The sequence below is a fragment of the Camelina sativa genome, chromosome 17 (assembly GCF_000633955.1).
Source record: "Camelina sativa cultivar DH55 chromosome 17, Cs, whole genome shotgun sequence".
Classification (NCBI taxonomy): Eukaryota; Viridiplantae; Streptophyta; class Magnoliopsida; order Brassicales; family Brassicaceae; genus Camelina; species Camelina sativa.
The window spans coordinates 5,074,772-5,092,780 of NC_025701.1; the positions used below are offsets into that span (position 1 = coordinate 5,074,772).

At 37.1% G+C, this 18,009-nt stretch overlaps 5 protein-coding genes and 1 pseudogene across 8 annotated transcripts in view; 3 read left to right on the forward strand and 3 right to left on the reverse strand.

The window, feature by feature from the left end:
- On the reverse strand, nucleotides 27-1,377 carry LOC104759175 (annotated as a pseudogene).
- Nucleotides 1,592-3,187, reverse strand: LOC104755386 (universal stress protein PHOS32-like). The gene is made up of 2 exons (XM_010477755.2): nucleotides 2,331-3,187; nucleotides 1,592-1,889 (listed from the first exon to the last, which is right to left on the reverse strand). Exon 1 carries the CDS (start codon nucleotides 3,089-3,091, stop codon nucleotides 2,363-2,365), a length of 729 nt encoding a protein of 242 aa, XP_010476057.1. The 5' UTR covers nucleotides 3,092-3,187; the 3' UTR covers nucleotides 1,592-1,889; nucleotides 2,331-2,362.
- LOC104755387 lies at nucleotides 7,313-9,243 on the forward strand. Its single transcript, XM_010477756.2, has 5 exons — nucleotides 7,313-7,729; nucleotides 8,140-8,203; nucleotides 8,312-8,476; nucleotides 8,589-8,654; nucleotides 8,746-9,243. The coding sequence occupies exons 1-5, from the start codon at nucleotides 7,425-7,427 to the stop codon at nucleotides 8,896-8,898; spliced, it is 753 nt and encodes a 250-aa protein (XP_010476058.1). The 5' UTR covers nucleotides 7,313-7,424; the 3' UTR covers nucleotides 8,899-9,243.
- Nucleotides 9,448-12,669, reverse strand: LOC104755388 (uncharacterized aarF domain-containing protein kinase 2-like). The gene is made up of 5 exons (XM_010477757.2): nucleotides 12,329-12,669; nucleotides 10,792-12,124; nucleotides 10,438-10,701; nucleotides 10,162-10,317; nucleotides 9,448-9,886 (listed from the first exon to the last, which is right to left on the reverse strand). The coding sequence occupies exons 1-5, from the start codon at nucleotides 12,334-12,336 to the stop codon at nucleotides 9,767-9,769; spliced, it is 1,881 nt and encodes a 626-aa protein (XP_010476059.1). The 5' UTR covers nucleotides 12,337-12,669; the 3' UTR covers nucleotides 9,448-9,766.
- Nucleotides 12,983-15,494, forward strand: LOC104755389 (partner of Y14 and mago-like). Of its 3 annotated transcripts, XM_010477759.2 has the most exons (6): nucleotides 12,983-13,123; nucleotides 13,275-13,336; nucleotides 14,147-14,404; nucleotides 14,544-14,657; nucleotides 14,741-14,971; nucleotides 15,140-15,461. In XM_010477759.2, exons 3-6 carry the CDS (start codon nucleotides 14,216-14,218, stop codon nucleotides 15,287-15,289), a joined length of 684 nt encoding a protein of 227 aa, XP_010476061.1. In that variant the 5' UTR covers nucleotides 12,983-13,123; nucleotides 13,275-13,336; nucleotides 14,147-14,215; the 3' UTR covers nucleotides 15,290-15,461. The 3 variants fall into 3 exon arrangements, with proteins under 3 accessions (XP_010476061.1, XP_010476060.1, XP_010476062.1); XM_010477758.2 differs by lacking the exon at nucleotides 13,275-13,336 and having other exon boundaries at nucleotides 15,140-15,494; XM_010477760.2 differs by lacking the exon at nucleotides 13,275-13,336 and having other exon boundaries at nucleotides 14,154-14,404.
- Nucleotides 16,835-18,009, forward strand: part of LOC104759176 (G-type lectin S-receptor-like serine/threonine-protein kinase At1g11410) — a 4,057-nt gene continuing 2,882 nt past the window's right edge. The window contains exon 1 of one of the 2 annotated variants that reach the window (XM_019239287.1): nucleotides 16,835-17,694. In XM_019239287.1, coding sequence (XP_019094832.1) covers nucleotides 16,912-17,694 — 783 coding nt within the window. In that variant the 5' untranslated portion in view covers nucleotides 16,835-16,911. Of the gene's footprint in view, nucleotides 17,866-18,009 lie in introns of both variants that reach the window. The other variant, XM_019239288.1, reaches the window with a different exon arrangement.

The window sequence follows — 18,009 nt, forward strand, 5'->3', positions numbered from 1 at the left end:
CGATCACAAGTGATCGATTGCTTGAGGATTCTACGAAAGATTTGGTGAGAAATCTACCTGAACTATTATACTGTAGTTTTATGGAAATGGGGATACTGATACTTACTGAGCTCTGAACCTGCCAGACGGATGTAAAGAGGAACACCAGAGCCCAAATACTGCTGCATATCGATCAAGTTTCCACTCCAAAGAAGACAGCCCATCCCTTGGCCGTAAGTGTAAGCCGTACAAGAACAGTTTTTCAGACAGCTTTCAGGACACTCTTGTTCGCTGACTTTATATCGCTGTGGATTGTTGGGCACCTTCATCTTTACCAATCTCAGAAAGCCATCACCCTGTCTACTTCCATTATTGTCTCGCCTCTCGCACTGCAACGGCTTCTTTCTTACGCATCCCCGAGTCCAGTTTCCTCTGCTCCACTCCGCATTACTCCGCGGCTCAAACCCTCTAATGCACTTGCAAGGTGGATCTAACCGAGATTGGCAACTGGCGAACTGGCCACATTTACCATATATATCACAATTTGATGGAAACAGTATCCCGGTCATCCATTCTTGCTTACCCTCGTTCCAGTGTTTCTCCACCACATACCCCTCGGAGTCCAAGAAAAAATGGAACAGTGCGTCATGATTAGTATATGACATGGAGACGGATCCTTGGTTGTCATTATCAAGGGTAAACTCGTAAAGATTGACACCGAATTTCAATTCTGGTAGTCCAATAAAGTACTGACCATTCCAAGGGGCCGCTACGCCACACCATCAAATCATCTTTCCAGATGGCAAGCTCCGGAAATGGTAAAGGAATCACACCAGCAGAGTAGCGTCCAGGCGAAGGATCAGAACGTGTTTTCCAAGATCCAAGCTTAAGGCTCCTTCCTGTTCTTGAATCAGTAGAAACTATCATTGTCGGCAAGAATGCATTTTGAGGATGCTGGAAACTCTCCCAAAGAATCTTATCCCCACTTTTTGAAATTCCTTGCAGTACAAGGTTCCCTGTATTCAGAAGCCTTGCATATGTGGTGTTAGCTACTGGTTGTGAGAAATATGTCAACCAGTGAACCCGTCCGCGACCATCCTTAATCACGAGATTCCCGTCTTTGGATATCACAATCACTCCTGAAGAGTCATTGATCGGGCTGTCTCTGTTTGCTACCCAAACCACCGCAGGCGGCGTAGAAATTTTATTGAACCAAATCCCTGCGTAGCGACCCGTGGAGTTAACCGGACTGAAGAAACCAAACGTGAAGGTGCTGCGATTGGAGACGAGTGTCTCCGAGTCCTTGAGCTCGCTAGAGAACGAGAAAACATCCCCAGCCAAACATAACCTTAAAGAGAAGAAAGACAATGTAACAATAAGAAGGAAACGACCCATGTATTCTCTCTCAGGCAATCGCTTGTAGCTAGTTTATTTTTCTCATAGAAACATCGAGCTTCATATAATGTATTATCCGTATTTATATGTCCAAAGAGTTGAAAAAAATATTGACTACAAGTCAATTTTCAAATCCATTTTTACCGTTAGTACCTACAAGACTCAGAGTTGACTGTTTCAACTATGAACATTACTAAAGTGTAAGAGAAGATATGAATATCATTTGGAACCGTCAAAGACGTTTTTATTACCAGCTAAATTTCAACTTCAAGAGATATACAAGACCATTCAAATTCTTTTCAGTGCTTTTTCATAGACATACAACAAAAGTCATCGAATCCACTCATCCCAAATTCCACAGAGTTTAAAACAAAACCAAGGAAACAAGACCATACTTACAACGAAGATCTAGAGACACCCCAAACCCCCAAAAACACAACAATGAAGCGCGCTCAAGAACACAAACCAACGGCATAAGAACGCTTTTCTTCTGTCTCCTTAGGGGAGGTCTCCTTCTGCATCATGGAAGCATACGCAAGATCAGTCATCACAGATAAGTAGTAACTTAACATATCCAGACATCACCGAGACAAAAAATAAAAAAAAATTACAAACAAGCAAATCTCTTGCATATCAATAGATGCATCTGTAGTTTAATTGGTCAATTACATCAAGAGATCACTAAAAGGAATGGTATGGCGCAAATAATTAAACATACACATCTCAATCACCATGAACATAACAGCAACTTAGTAAATCTTCCTATCATCCAAGCACTAGCTGAGAAAGATAACTGCTAACAAATTCTCTTATACAAAACCTTAAGATTGAAGGTCAAATCTTAATATGAGCATAGTGTTAACGTAGCCTTGTAGTAATATATAACATTCTTCAGACAACACAATTTCTATACCCTAAGCCAAAAGAAACTTAGTATCAAGTAAAATGAAATTGACCTGCATTCACAAAGTCAACCTTGCTGCTTCTGTTACTGCTTATCGGAAGCATCATGGTACTCATCTTTCTCTCCCTCTTCCTCAACCACCTCAGGAACTGTATGAAGTTTATCACTTTCTACAAGACTCCCAGAACCATCTCCGCTAGATCTCTCATCTTCTCCATCCTTATCATCAGGAAATCTAACAACAACCACAGGACAAGCACAATGGTGAACTGAGTAATCACTAACACTCCCTAACCTCCCTTTACTACTCCGCTTCGTAGCACCGAATCCTCTGCTACCCATAATCAAAGTACTTAACCCTAACCTCTCAACCTCCAAACAAAGCCTCTCCTTCATATCGTGATCTTTCACGATATGGATCTTAAACGGTATATCCGCTTCAACCAAAGGCTGAGCAACGTCACTCGCTTTCTTGTTCGTGAAGATATCGAAATCGTCTTCAAGCTTCTTCTGAGACTCAACGTTCTCCGGATCCCATTGCGGTGACAGGTCAATCGCGCCCCAATCGGCGCCGTAAAGTACACTTGTTGGCTGAACGTGGAGGAGAACGACGGCGTCACCTGATCGGAGATAGTTTTGAACAGCCCACTGGACTGCGTACGCACTCTCGTCGCTCAGATCGACGGCGATCCCGATCTTACGTTGTGCTCCAGCAGTAGGTGTGCTGATTGGGAATCTGGGAGAAGACGGTTGCACGGTCATAACTGTAGGTGATTTCCGGTCGGATCTCGGAGATTTTCCCGGAGAAGACATATTTCTCAGGCGATCAAAAGAGCTTGGCTTTGGCTTTGACGGTGGAGAATAGAACAAAAGAGAGACAGAGACCTTTTCTATGGCTTTTGTTAAGAGCCGTTCGTTCGATTTAGATGGGTTTTAAGATCGAACGGCTGTAAAGGTGGGAATAAATCTCACCTGAGCGGGTCAATAATCCCCTAATTTCTTCAATCAAATCTAAACCAGACCACGGTTTTATATGGTTTTTAAAATTATAAATCCGAAAAATGAGATGTCAATTCGGTTAGTTTTCACAAATTTAAACCCTAACACTTAAATTTCTTTGAAATAAAAATATCATATATAGATAATAACTGTTTATTCAAATATTATTTGCAAAAAAGACTTTAAAATATAAAATCAGAAATTGAAAACTTATTTTACTATAAAATCTTGTTTAAACTGTCTATCCAAATATTATTTACCAATAAACTTTAAAATTTGATTTAAAATCCAAAAGTCAAAACAAATAATGTAACAACAAAGAGACAAAAGCCATGACTATAATTGATATTCAGATTCTCCTTTTCATATAACATAAAAAATATATGATTATTTTCATATAACAACAAATAATGTTACCATAATGTATTATAGATTTTAAACCATATAACTTTTAAATACATTATTGATAAGTGCAGATATATGATTATTTTAAAAATAATTTTACATTATGGTAACTTTGAAAATTATAGATTTCATACGTGTTGAACAAACAAAAAGAAACACACACACAAATTTTGGATCCATAGCCCCAACCCAAAATATAGTTTAGACAAGTCAAGAATGTTATTTTTACAAACCACAAACACTTGCAATATTTATCTTTATATTCCAATAAGGGTACCTAACATCTAATTATTATTTTATCATAAAAAGGTAATTAATAAAGAAAAAAACATGCAAAATATAAGCAGAACATAAGCAAAATATATTTATGTTTTAAAAATTGTTTTAGTATTTTTGTAACCAAATGATCATCAAATTTGGAACGAGGACAAGTATAGTATATTTGAATAAATGTAGTTCAAAACCTGGTAGGTAGCGATCATCTCAAGAGCTCCCACCACCTTTGTTTGAGTTTGAGATATTAAGAGAAGCAACACCAAGAAGATTCCCATTGTTGATCAACCGGAAGATCTCTTAGTCTTAAAGTTTAGATTAAGATATGTATAGAAGATGAGAAATAGATGATATTTATAGAAGATGAGGTCTCTTATAGCCTAAAAATTTATTAACCCGAAGGTCACTACTCACTAGCTTAGCCAAAATAAATGAAGAAGATGAGATTTTAATGTTTTTAACTTTTTAATGGGGAAATTATATATACACTTCATCTATATAGATTGTAGAAATTGTATTACCATATTTATCTGCATTTGGAACGTCTACACATCTATGTGCATGCATGCACAAATAAGGAATACCTGCTTTTTTCTTTTTTGGTCAACAAGGAGAATACCTACCTGCTATCATAATTAATTTCTATTGTTTTTTTTTTGTTTGTAAATGATTAAATGACGCATCACCTACCTATATACATATATATATGTAATACAGTATTAATTAACAAGTAAAAAAAAATCAGACATGAAACACAATACGTTTGTGTGTTTGCATGTAGTTAAATAAATATTAGTCTGCATCATTGATCCATATTATATTATATAGAAAGAATGAAAAAATGCTTTTGTATTATTGTTACTAGCTACATCTTTGTGCAGTTGTTGCTGACAAATGTGACTTAACTAATTACATTTTATTAATAGTTATACAAATATAATATCCACTATAGTACATAGTATGCACATATACCAAATTTATCAATTGTAGATATAGTGGAAAAGGATGAGAGAATGAAAGAACGAGAGACTAAGAGAATAAAAGAATAAATATTTATAGGGAGATAAATGATGGAAAATTACATTTAGAACAATGGGAGTTACAATTCTTGTTTATTATTTGTTTAAATACAATTGAATGGAGAAATAAAGTTAATGCATAATTTATATGATTTGAAGTTTGTATGAAAATGTAAGTTAAATGTAAATATTAAATGTGTTTTAATTTGTGATTTAACATAAATTTTTTTTTTGTTAATAGAAAATGTGAAGATTAAATGTGTTTTAATTTGTGATTTAATATAAATTTTTTTTCTGTTAAAGTTGAATTGCCAAGTGGACCAATAAGGAGAGACCAGAACTCTACTTTTATATATATGATCATAAGAAATATACGCAGAGCCGCGCGTGATCCACTCGCGAAATTCATAAGAATGATGTTAGGTGGATAATTCATTAATAAACTGTTAAACGATGATTCCACTGTTCCACATGTTGTCGTAAAGTCGTAATAAAAGTTTATCATAAAGTACTTAAAATGGAACAGAAAAAATAATGGTACCTCCCAATTCTATATACATCACAGTGATCATATTCAACCAAAACCAAAATGTATAATTTGTTACACATGTAGTCCTTTTTAAATTGTTATACTTAAACAGTTGTCATATTTTAAAATAATTACAGTTTTTTAGTAGATAGCAAAATATATTTTTGTAATTATTCGGTAACCTCTTAGGAACCTTTATTTATCTTTATAAATATACAAAAACTTATAAACTTCATGAATTAGAGCATGTCATTGGTTCAGTTTCTTTTTGTTTCTTTTTGTCATTGGTTAAGAAGTTTATACAAAATAGAGAAACACATCACACTAAAACAGAGCATAACACAAATACAACACAAGAATAATATATCAAATATGCAAAGACACTACTCTTGGTAAATTAATTTAAATCCACAAATTTCTTTTTTCGTTACTATTTAATTTGTTTAACAAAAACGTCTTCATCAGAAGGATAAACGCATTATAAATTGGAGGGGACCGAGAAGTAGTGAGACTGCCACGACAACAACATCTAGTACTGTAGTAAGCTAGCCATAATTAAGCTTAAAGTCCTCTTTCTTGGTTATTAATTATATAATTATTTTACATACAAATTTTAGCATAACACTTGATGATGATAAAGCCAAAATTATTAAACAAGAGTTCTTTATATATATGGTGGTGTATATGGTTAATTGATGATTATTAATAAAAATAAATAAATAATTTAAGGGCTATATCCATGATTATGAGTTAACCCTAATTTAGCCATATTTCCATAATTCTATTTCTTTATAAACGTTAATTAATTGGGTGTTTGATTCACATGAATGAGCTTTGAGTCCGTCCGTACATATACTCTTTACAAGACAGCGAGTGTTGTTGTTTTTTCTCGTTTTTGTCCTTTAAAAAAAAAAACAAATAAGAAGAATTATATGTTGCTAAAAACCGTTAGATTGATGGGTTTTAACATCTAACGGCTGTAAAAGTGAAAATAAGCCTCAGATAAAATAGTAACGGGAACATGTGATAATATTAATAATTAGATGTTGCTAGTTCAATCAATTACTTACGCATTTCTTTTTCATCTCTATGGATTTTTGAGATGTGGCTTGTTAGTTTTGTTGATAGGTTGAAAATGTTGTGAGTTCTTCTTGTGTATTTTATCTAGAGATGTGGGCTGTGATTGAACTAGGTTTGGCTAGGCTAAGTGTGTTCGATTCCAGTTATCATCCATGAGTTACTCAGTTATGTTTTTAGTTGATTGGTTTTTTTTTTTTTTTATGGATTTTTTTAGAGTGCAAAAGCTCTCAGATTGGATCATGTATCCCTCACATTCATTTGTTTGGATTAAGTTAAGTGTTGTGAATAATGAGTCCAATTAGGGACTAAGCTAATAGCTAAATGAAAAACTCATAAATTGCTAAATCCTAATAACACATAAATTAAGATGCGATATAAAACAATATAAGTACAGTAGTCAGTCCTAAATTAGCACAAGTCCTCTTTCTTTAGAAACGTTATTAATTAGGTATTTTTTTCTTTTCTGATTCACACACACACCTCATGTGACAATAAAACTAAAACTTGTTTTATCCCCTCTGTCACATAATTCCAAAATGATAATAAAACCTACTTAAAAATTAAGGAAAGATACTGACATAGGATAAGGAGAAAAATAAACATCTGACATGCCACTAGCCGAAATATCTGACATGGCAACAGCTGTACCGTTAATAATGACAGAGTTCTTTAAGCTGTGGTTTTTATGAATAATTAATTACCCGCCAAACCACTCTCTAACGCAAAAAAAAACAATAAAAACAAAATTAATATCCAAAAAGGCACAAATCCATTTGGGTGGGAGAAGATACCAAAGAGGAAAAGCCCTAATTAATTCTCTCTCTCTCTCTTTCGAATATCAATGGCGGATTTGGATAAACTAGAGAGTGGCGGAGGAGCCGTAATCGCCGACATTAGAGACGGCGGCGGAGAGCCAGAGGTTGAAGAGAGGGAGAGGCTAACGGAACTTGAAGGAATCTCTGTGTTGGATTTCGATCTGCTTTGCTCGACGGTTGCGCTTCAGACTCAGGGGAAATGGAGGAAACTCGAGAGCTACGATGGTGACGATTCGACGGAGGATGATTACGGCGGCGGTGTTTTGCGGCTTTGGGAAGGCGATGTTATGGATTGCTTCGAGGATCGTCATCTCTGTATCGAATCCGCTTGGTTCGTTTCTTTTTTATCCTTTCCTCATTTCATATCATTCTTTAATTCGAAAAAGCAAAATTTTCCAGAAATTATAACTTTTTCCTGGAGAAAGTTTTGGGTTTTATTCGCAATTTAGATTTGTGTTGACATTTGCTTGATGATGAGCTAAGCTTCTTCTATTGTGGTAATTGACTTAGTCAAATTAAGGTCAAATTGTTTCAGAATATTAGAGAGGGAAACATATATTCTAATTTTGTTGCTTTCTGTCCCCTTTGACTTATTGGTGTTTATATCTATGTAACATTTGGTGCATAATGGGACAAACATTTACTGTAAATTAAAGTAATTGAGTTGTTTATGATTCATGAAAAAGAGTGATATTGAAGCTTATGTATAATAGTGTTTGTTTTTTTAATCTTGTTTTGCAGCTGTCCATGCTATAGATTCGGGAAAAACATGACAAGGACTGGTTTTGGTTCTTGCTTTCTTCAGGTATAAGATCTTATAAATATAGTTTGATCTCTGGACCTTTTTTTTGTGTAGCTTCGTTCTCATGGAAAGATGCTGACTTTCTCTTGACTAATTTTTGGTATGTGTTAGGGTGCTGTTCATATGATTCTTATTGCTGGTATCCTGTTCAACGTTGCTGCGTTTGCTGTAACCAAAAGGCACTGCTTTCTCTATCTGGCTATCGCTTTTGTTCTTTTGATTGGATCCTACTTGGGTTTCTTTCGTATGCAGATAAGAAGGAAGTTTAACATTAGAGTAAGCACACTCCTTCTTTTTGTTTGTGTTCTCTTGATTGAGTGTGTTACGAGAAAGTTATTTGTCTTCTTTTCTGCATCATGACCTTTTTCGATGCTCTTACTTTGGACAGGGTACTGATAGTTTCTTTGACGATTTCATCCACCATCTCGTCTGTCCATTCTGTACATTAACTCAGGTGTGTATTGTTCACAGATCGTTCTCTTGAAAACAAGTTGTATTCATTATGCCATTTTGGTTGAACTTGCTTGTGATGTGATGCGTTGCAGGAATCGAAAACATTGGAGATGAACAATGTCCATGACGGTATCTGGCATGGTCGAGGAGACACTCTATGCATAGGCGGCTATCCTGAAGGAAAAGCGTTTCTTGAGCTGCATTCGCCTCCAGTCATTGTATCAACTATGTCATCTCAACCCTAACAGCCAGCCACAACAGTTCATATAAACCGCAATCGAGGTCTGCCTTAGGCATTGGTATCATCAGCGGCTTATGATGGTTGATTTGCCTTAACCGTTGAAAGAGATTCATGTCAAAAGAATACTTTCATGTTTGTTTTCAAAACTGTGATATATATAGCAAACATGTAGGTTCGATGAAAAAGTCATGTAACCTTCTAAATGAGTAGAGGCTGAGAGGCCATTTGTATGCTAATAGTGAACCAGTACGAGTTATGTGTATACAGCCATCTGTTTGTATGATAATGCATTTGATCATGGCGATCACATTCAACGATTGTAATTTACAGATCAAGAAGATTTGAATCATTCAGCGCCCATTTTATGGACTATTTAAGTATTGCAAGACACGAGATCATGCTCATTGATCGTCCTGTGGAAATACAAAATAGATATGGATAGAATATAAGCAATCTATTGTGTGTGTGGCATTTTGGTCTTGTTCGTTGCAGTTGTAACCCTTGTCAAAATCAAACCACAAAGCCAAAAGGAAAAAACGTAGAAGATAATTGATAAACAGAGACATACACAGATGTAAACACTTTATTCAAATCCTCTGGACCATTCTCAGACAGTCTTTTTCATTGTTTTTGTTCATTGTTCTTCGGTTCAGAGAACAAACGGGTGGTTAACATCGGAAACCACCACGTAAATACAATTCTATGTAGTTAGAATGAACCAAAATCCATAACAATAAAAAGCAAAAGAGAGAAAAAAATAAACAAGAGGAACACAAGAACATGTACTTTCTTTCTATGTTCACTCATCTAAGATGTGTAAATTGTTTCGAGTCCTACAAACAAAATTTCAAAAAGATGGAACCTTTCTTCTCCTACGGCGCCATCAGACCGTCCACCGTGTAAGAAAGAGACTTAGCCCAGTCGGTTTTCAACACCATTGTTTGCAACGTATGCATCACATCATATCCTGGGTCTAGTTTCCGTTGCCAACCCTACAATCAAACCGATTACTCAGACAAAAAGAAAATTTAATCTCTCTGGAGTTATACAAGTAATTGGATCAAACGAAGCTATAGGGTACAATGCTCTAAGGCTCTAAGCTACAAACAGTTTCAACGACAACATCTTTGACCTCTATTTCTATAAAAGCTTAGTTTTCGGTTCCACGCTCTTTAGGAATGTATTTCAAAACCTTCCATCAACCATCAAACTTAGTATGGTCTAATATCTACACTAAATTTTGAAAGTAGGGACGATTTTGACTCACCTCGAGAACTAATGTTGTTACCATCACAGTGCACACATTCCCATCAATATTAACTCTATGACGTCTTACTTTCTCAAGTAATTCGTGCATACAATCTGCTGGATGTACTAAATCTCCCTCAGGGGTCCCCCAGAATTTGAATGCTTCCTCTACTTCCTGTAAGAGTCTAAAAGCATTAGCCATCATAAAAGAAAGAATTTTGAAAGATATCTTCCATATTTGATCAGTCAACTGTTATCCTGAGGTATAAAAGGACCTTGGAGCAAATTTTATTACCTCGATAAAAGCCTCTGGATTGGGACAATTCTGCTTTCTTGATAGTTTAAGTGTTCGCTCAGCAGCAGTCCGGCCATCCCTACGCGCAACCGCCTTAAAAAAATCAAGTAAGTTCTCTCGGTCGTTCTTTGAGAGTTCAGCAGTCATTCCCACATCAAGGAAAACAATGTGAGGCTTCTTCGTTTTGAAAAGGCCTCCACGGGAAGCCTTTTTCCGGACAAGGATATTTCCCGGATGCATGTCAGCGTGAATAAAGTTATCAACCTGAAGTAAAAAGTTCACGTGAGATTAACTGCATTGATAAACCATATATCAGTAATAAGTGAACTTAAAAGATTACAAAGAGGGCAATACCAGGAGCATCTTTAAGAGAGCATGTGTCCCAATGTGAGCCAATCTAGTCTTAATCCATTCATGTCCATCCATTCCATCAACATAACGTGCCACGCTTTCTCCGTGCTCATATGTCTCCACCAAAACAGCAGGGTGTACAAGCGGATACACAGGTTTAGGGAAAGAGACATCCTTCCATCTACGGAAGTTATATATGAACCGGCTCAAATGAGAAGCTTCCCTCGCGAGATCAACTTGAGACAACATGAAGACACCAAACTGTTGCACACTCTCGTCCAATCTCAACCATTTCAAAGCTGGAATTATAGTCGATATCTTTGCCACCAAGTTAATTATCACAAAATCTCTCCTAATCGATTCACCAACACCCGGATGTCTAACTTTAACAGCAACCAAAGAAGACTTGGACTTTTGTCCTGGATACTGAAACCTCAAAGAAGCTCTATGTACTTGCGCAATACTCCCTGATGCTACTGGAGCCTCGTCAAACTCCTCAAATATCTCAGAAAGTTTACGACCAAATGCCTTCTCGATAGTTTTCTTAGTATAGGCAAAGCTATGCTCAGGTGCATTACTGTGAAGCTTTGAGAGCTGGGAACACAAATCCTTAGGGAAGAGATCTGGCCTTGTGGCTGCCCATTGACCCCATTTGATAAAAGCAGGACCTGCTCTTTCCAGAGTTCGATGGACCATCTGAAGCCACACTTTCCTAAACCGAGGCCCACATGATTCCACAACCAGCCCCATCAAAACAGTCGGAGTAAACAAACAAGCTATATAAAAAGCTCTCCCAATCAAAATAAAAGCCTCTATAACCGAAAACAACAACGAAGACAGGAAGATAGGACCATTCTTTGCCCTTGTATAGAGAGATTTATCTGAAGCATAGTAATCTATAGCCGAACCAGGAGCTCTTTGCGCCCACGCTACTTGTCCACAAGTGACAGCAACGATGCCAGGTATTAACAGGTGTGAACGGGTAAGAGACAAGCAAAAGGCCTGAGCAATAGTACTAATACGAGCAGAATACTTATAATGAAGCCTTCTCCAAGCAACTTGGGCATGATGACTAACTACATTTGTTGCAGTAGTAGTAGAATAACTCCGTGACAGGTGATTACTCAAAAGACTTCCTTTAAGATCACGAAGGGAAAATGTACAATACCCATTATTACTCGGAATCCTAGGAGACGAAGAAGAGTGAAGTCTGAATTGAGGCGACCTTAGAGCAGCTGTAAAAGCAGTTCTATAGCTTCCCCATTGTGTTACTCTATCTTTCTTGTTCGAGATAAGAGATTGCGTTTGTTTCCCAACGATTCTAGAGATCAAATATCTGCAATAGCAACAAACCAATAACAGAGAAGGATCCGATCAACAATAAGAACCATAGAAACTCGTAAATTTCGAAACTTTATACATAAATTATGCAAAAACAAGAGCTTTCATAAATCAGTCTCCGAGGAAATGGGAAACAAAAATCCGATCAGGAATTCAAGAAAGACCCTAATAAAAAAAAACTAAGGAAGTGGTGACAAACCTTGACATAGCGAAGAAGAGGATGGTGAGAAACCAAAGCAAAGAGAATAATGTGAAAACGTTGGTGGTTGGGTATGATGGATCTCTAAAACGTTAAAACTGAGGAGCATTTTCTCATTGACTTCAACTTGGGGAGGGTGAAAGGGTAAAGGAACTAGTCGGTCAGCGTTTTACCGTCCGGCGGTTAATTGGGTTTCGAAGAAGAAGCTTCCTTACCGGAGAAGACCTTAAAGCCGACACGGAGAGAAGAGAGAGAGAGAGAGGAGACGAGAGAGAATAGGTCAGGTCAGTGATTTCGTTCGGAGAGAGAGAGAGAGGCCCAGAAAAGGAAATTGGATACCTCGTGGGCTTAAACGCTAAATAAATATAAACACTCTGATTTCGTCATCTTATTATGTCGTCGACGTGTGACATTGTCAAACCAAGGAAAATGGTGTGAAACAAAAAAAGCCTAATTAGGTCGGTCTCGAAAGACAACAACTTGTGTGTGGATCGTCACATTTAATTAGTTTATTCCATAGTTTTTATTATACTTTTGTCTCCCTACCTAAGTATTCACTTTTCTCATATTGAAATTTACAGCTCTAGTTACCTTTTGGTTATTCAATTTTGATTGGTCCAACTTTTTTTTTTAATAAAGTTAAATACTTACACGAAGGAAGAATGTTAAAAACCCCAATTAACCTGTCTCGATCTCATTCTTTAGGGTCAGTGTTCACGGTCGACAAATCCTCTTTCATCGTATATAACCACTTTGAGCTCTCCGGCGACGGAGGAGGAAATCTCCAACTCCAAGGTCAGTTTCTTTTTCTTTTTTTTCTTAACCTTTTTCTTCTCTCTCTCTCTTTATGATTGAACCAAGGTGTAAGGAACTCCGGCCGCCGGAAAAAAATAGACAAATTAAATTTGGTTGATTTCTCGCCTTCTCGGTTTTGGTTTTACATTAGGAGACGAATTAGAGGCATTGAATTGAGCTGTAAGGGTCGTTCTAACTTGGAATCGGAAAAAGGTTTTTCTTTTTTCTTTTTTTTTTTCTTTTGGGTATGTATTGGTTTTATGATCTGTCATAAAAAAGTTGGCTTGAGGTTATTACTCATAGTAGTCAAATTCAGTTTTATCACCAAAGGGTTATACTTTGATTATAAGACAGAAGGAAAGCTTCAGACTTTGTACTTGTACTTTGTTGACGAGTAAGAAGAGGGGAGTGAGTTTAATGGGACACATCTGACTAGACTAATTGAGGGACGGTCAAAGTTAGTGTTAAACTATTGAACTGAGTTATCGGTATGAATTTGAAGCACCAAGTCATTGATTGTTTGTGTGGTTATAGAAAGTGAGAGACTTTGGTGTCTGATTTGGCAAATTTCTTGAGTATTTTGCTTCCAGCTTCTCGTATCTTCTACGTTTGGGTTTTGATGTACATTGATGATTCCGCGGGGATTTACTTATGTGAAATAAGAATGCATAAGGGTCGAGAGTGGGTTTGTTTTTCCTTGCTAGTTACTGATCAGCACAATACGATTTGGCGATATGAAACCTTCATTTAGAAATTGTGTGTTAAATATATTTTGCCTACAAATTTATATCGTCCAAAGTGTTGTTGAGTACATGTTTGCGACTGAATTCTGTGATCTTTCGAATATCTGTTGTTACTTGTATACTCACTGTTTACACACAAGCTTAAATATGTATGAACTTAATGTTGTATGCATTTAGCGTCTTTCACAAAACTGTTCTAACTCGCTGTTAAACCAATACTAGATTCGCATATAATGTTTAGTCCATGATCTTTTAATGAAACCCTGCAAATTTGTTACAGAAAACAGTGTACTTGCTAGTTGAGAAAGAAGAGAAGTTACAAGGGTGATTGAAATTCTGAAGGGATTAGATGGGAAGCAGCAACAAAAGCGGAGAACAAAGAAAGCAAATGGCAGAACTTAGCAAAAATCTCAAAGAAGGTGAGAGGATTCTGGAGCCCACACGTAGACCTGATGGTACTCTCCGGAAGCCCATCCGGATTCGAGCTGGATATGTTCCACAAGATGAAGTTGTCAAATATCAGTCCAAAGGTTCTCTGGTATGTAATCCTTATTCCCTCAACTCTGTATTCTGTTTTTAATGTTTTGTGAAAACAAATCGTGTAAATTTGATTTTTCTCGGTACTGGTTGTGGATAGCGTGCTTCTTTATTTCTAATTTGTATTTAATTTGCAATAGATGAAAAAGGAGATGGACTTACTGGGGCCTCCAGGTTATGAACCTGATCCAGCTCCTAAACCAAAGACTAAATCTGCTAAGAGGAACGAACGAAAGAAAGAGAAGAGATTGCAGGTATGCGTTTTGACTCTATACATGTGTAAGCTTCATATGCTAATAGCTTGGTCTTCAGTATTTCCAAATTATCACCTCTACAGGCTACTGCAGAAAAAGGTAACAGTTCTGAGGATGGATCAGCTAGTAATGTAGACAAAGAAGAAGCTGTTTCTATCGAGAGTCAAAATAATGGATCCCAATCTATGAATGTATTGGCTTCTCAAATGGAGGCTTTGGATGTTTCTTCCAGTAATGCTGTTCCTGGGGACGCTCCCAATTCAGAAACTACAGGAGAAGATGTAGAGAAAAGAATACGCGCACTTAAGAAGAAAGTAAGATTTCCATCTTTCTAGCTTTCTCAGCTGCTTTAATTAGAATAGACATTTGAGAACCTTTGGCTTGATCAATTTTCTTCAAATCATAGCAATATTGTTTCTGAGACAAGGTAAATGCTCCCAAGCTAGCAGTTTTGTCTAATTGTCTCCTGTTAACATTTGCAGATCCGACTCACGGAAGCTCAACAGCAGAAGACGGCTCCCCGAGACCTAAAGCCAGAGCAGTTAGAAAAGTTCTCTAAGTTGGAGGAGTGGAGACAAGAGCTCAAGGCTCTGGAAGATAAGGAGGCTTTACTTGCTGCAGCATCAAAATGAATGGTCTAACTTTTAGACAGGCTGTAGCTTTTCACATGAAATTTTTCTGGAACCAATCCAAATTTGTATCAATGAAAATGTTGTTACTTCTTAGGTTTTGTCAGATCTGATTAATGAACTTGGCGCAATGCCATGGGAATTGATGTCACTTTGTGTTTGTGTTTGGTCCTAATTTAAAGCAAATGCTTCCAAACAGATGATATAACTGTAAAGTTTTTGTAGCAAACATCACTCGTTCATTCACTCATTTCTATCATATAGCAAACATCACTCAGGTCAAGGTGAAGTGCTTGCCAGAAACGGTGTAGAGTTCGGTCCCTAAGCATATAGAAGAGTTCAGGAGGATTTCTACGTATTTGTACACACAACGACATAGGTACATATACGTACATCTCAGTAAAGAAGACCTTTACATAACAATTTGTAAGTTTCCTGTTACAGATCTGTTTAGTAAACATGCTTCATCCGGAAAGAGGAAATTAAACACCATTTGTTATCAGTTTGGTTGTGGTTGCACTCTTCTGAATTGCCATGATGATTCTGTTCCATAAGAAAGAAGCCACAGGTAAGAAAATGTTTGATTATGTGCAAGCTACTTTTAGTTTACTAGTTTCAGTCCTGCTCAACTGCCATATCTAAAAGGAATACGTTCTACATTTACTTGCTTGAAGAATAGTGAAGAAACTGATATTTTCCTACGCCTAACATCATTTTGTAACTTCCCGTGAGACTGTCAGGATTGTGAATCACGAGGAACAAGGAGAAGAGATGGCCGCCATTTGATATCCTTTTAGTAAATAGCTTGGCAGACAAACTCAAATTGAGGACTGAGGTGTGCATTACATGTTTCTCTTCTGCTCATTCTAGTGTTCTTCTTCTATGCACCGGATGGACCTGCAGTCAAGTTTTTTTTTTTTACAACCAAGCTGTAATTGCTTCATTATGATGGATTTATGGATACCTTTTCTGCTATATTGGAGGTTGATTTTTTTTTTTTTTTACTTGAATTGACAGTCATTATCAACTTTATCTTCACCTGCTCTGGGATGGTAAGTGTTTCTACGTTGAATAATTTGCATATTTTTTAAGGGTAGTGGTTAATATGTCCGGTAGAGTTATTATCTATAATTTGTTCTCCATTATGCTTATTGGAGGTTGCTCTTTCATTTTTAACCATTCATTATCATGGCAAGTGGTTTCTATGTATGTATAGACACTGGTGATATAGGTTCATATCCAAATTCAGACATATCTCCATACGAACATCATCTCTACATGCCAGTGAATTAACATATTTCATCTGGAAATTGGAATTTGTTTAGAAAGTTTCAGCTTCAATAAATTTTGTGTAAAAAAACAGGTCTTTAAATATCATAATATGCTTGTCATTTAATACATAAGTACTTATTGTGGGGAAATTGTGGTGGCGTGGACTGTTTCTTGCACAATGAAAGAGGCAATGATTCAGTGGACAAGGAAGAAAGGTTTCACGGTGTTGGGTAAACCATATTAGTTCGTGTCATGCTCTAACATTCACATGAATCAGTTTTTACAACTTTTGAAAGTTCAACCTTTGAGAGAAATCCGGAACAAGGTGTGACTGATTTTGATATCTGCAGTTAATGTTGTTAGTTGAGTTGAGACCCACTTGGCTTTTAATAAGACACATCATTTATACGTTTCAGCAAACTCTGATCAGAAACCAACAAAGAATGAAGATCTTTTTCATCTTTTTCATTTTCTTATTATCCCTCTTGTTCCAATCTTGTCTCTCTGACAACACGATCCAGAGAAGACAGTCTTTGAAAGATGGTGATGTTGTGTTCTCTGAAGGAAAGAGATTTTCTTTTGGATTCTTCAGCCTTGGGAATTCAAAGCTCAGGTATGTTGGGATTTGGTATGCTCAAGTCTCTGAGCAGACTGTTGTATGGGTTGCAAACAGAGACCATCCTATTAATGACACATCTGGTCTGATAAAGTTCAGTAGCAGAGGGAATCTTTGTGTGTATGCATCTGTCAATGGCACAGAGCCTCTCTGGTCTACTGGTGTTATCGATATGATTTCAGAACCGGCTTTAGTTGCGAAGCTAACTGATTTAGGCAACCTTGTTCTGCTTGATCCTGTCACAGGGAAAAGTTTCTGGGAGAGCTTTAATCATCCTACAAACACTTTGCTTCCTTTTATGAAGTTTGGATTCACTCGTCAAGATGATGTGGATCGTATTATGACATCGTGGAGATCACCTGGTGACCCTGGTCCTGGAAACATTACATACCGGATAGAACGTAGAGGGTTTCCTCAAATGATGATGTACAAGGGTCCGACTCTGTGGTGGCGTACTGGGTCATGGACAGGACAGAGATGGAGCGGTGTGCCTGAAATGACAAACAAGTTTATCTTCAATGTCTCGTTTGTGAGTAACCCGGATGAAGTATCAATCACTTATGGAGTGTTGGATGCTTCAGTTATAACACGGATGGTGCTAAACGAGACGGGAACTCTGCAACGGTTCAGCTGGAACGGGAGGGAGAAGAGATGGATCGGGTTCTGGTCAGCTCCTGAGGATAAGTGTGACATCTACAACCACTGTGGCTTTAACGGTTACTGCGATTCCACCAGTACAGACAAGTTTGAGTGCTCTTGCTTACCGGGGTACGAGCCTAGGACACCCCGAGATTGGTTCTTAAGAGATGCTTCGGATGGGTGCGCGAGGATAAAA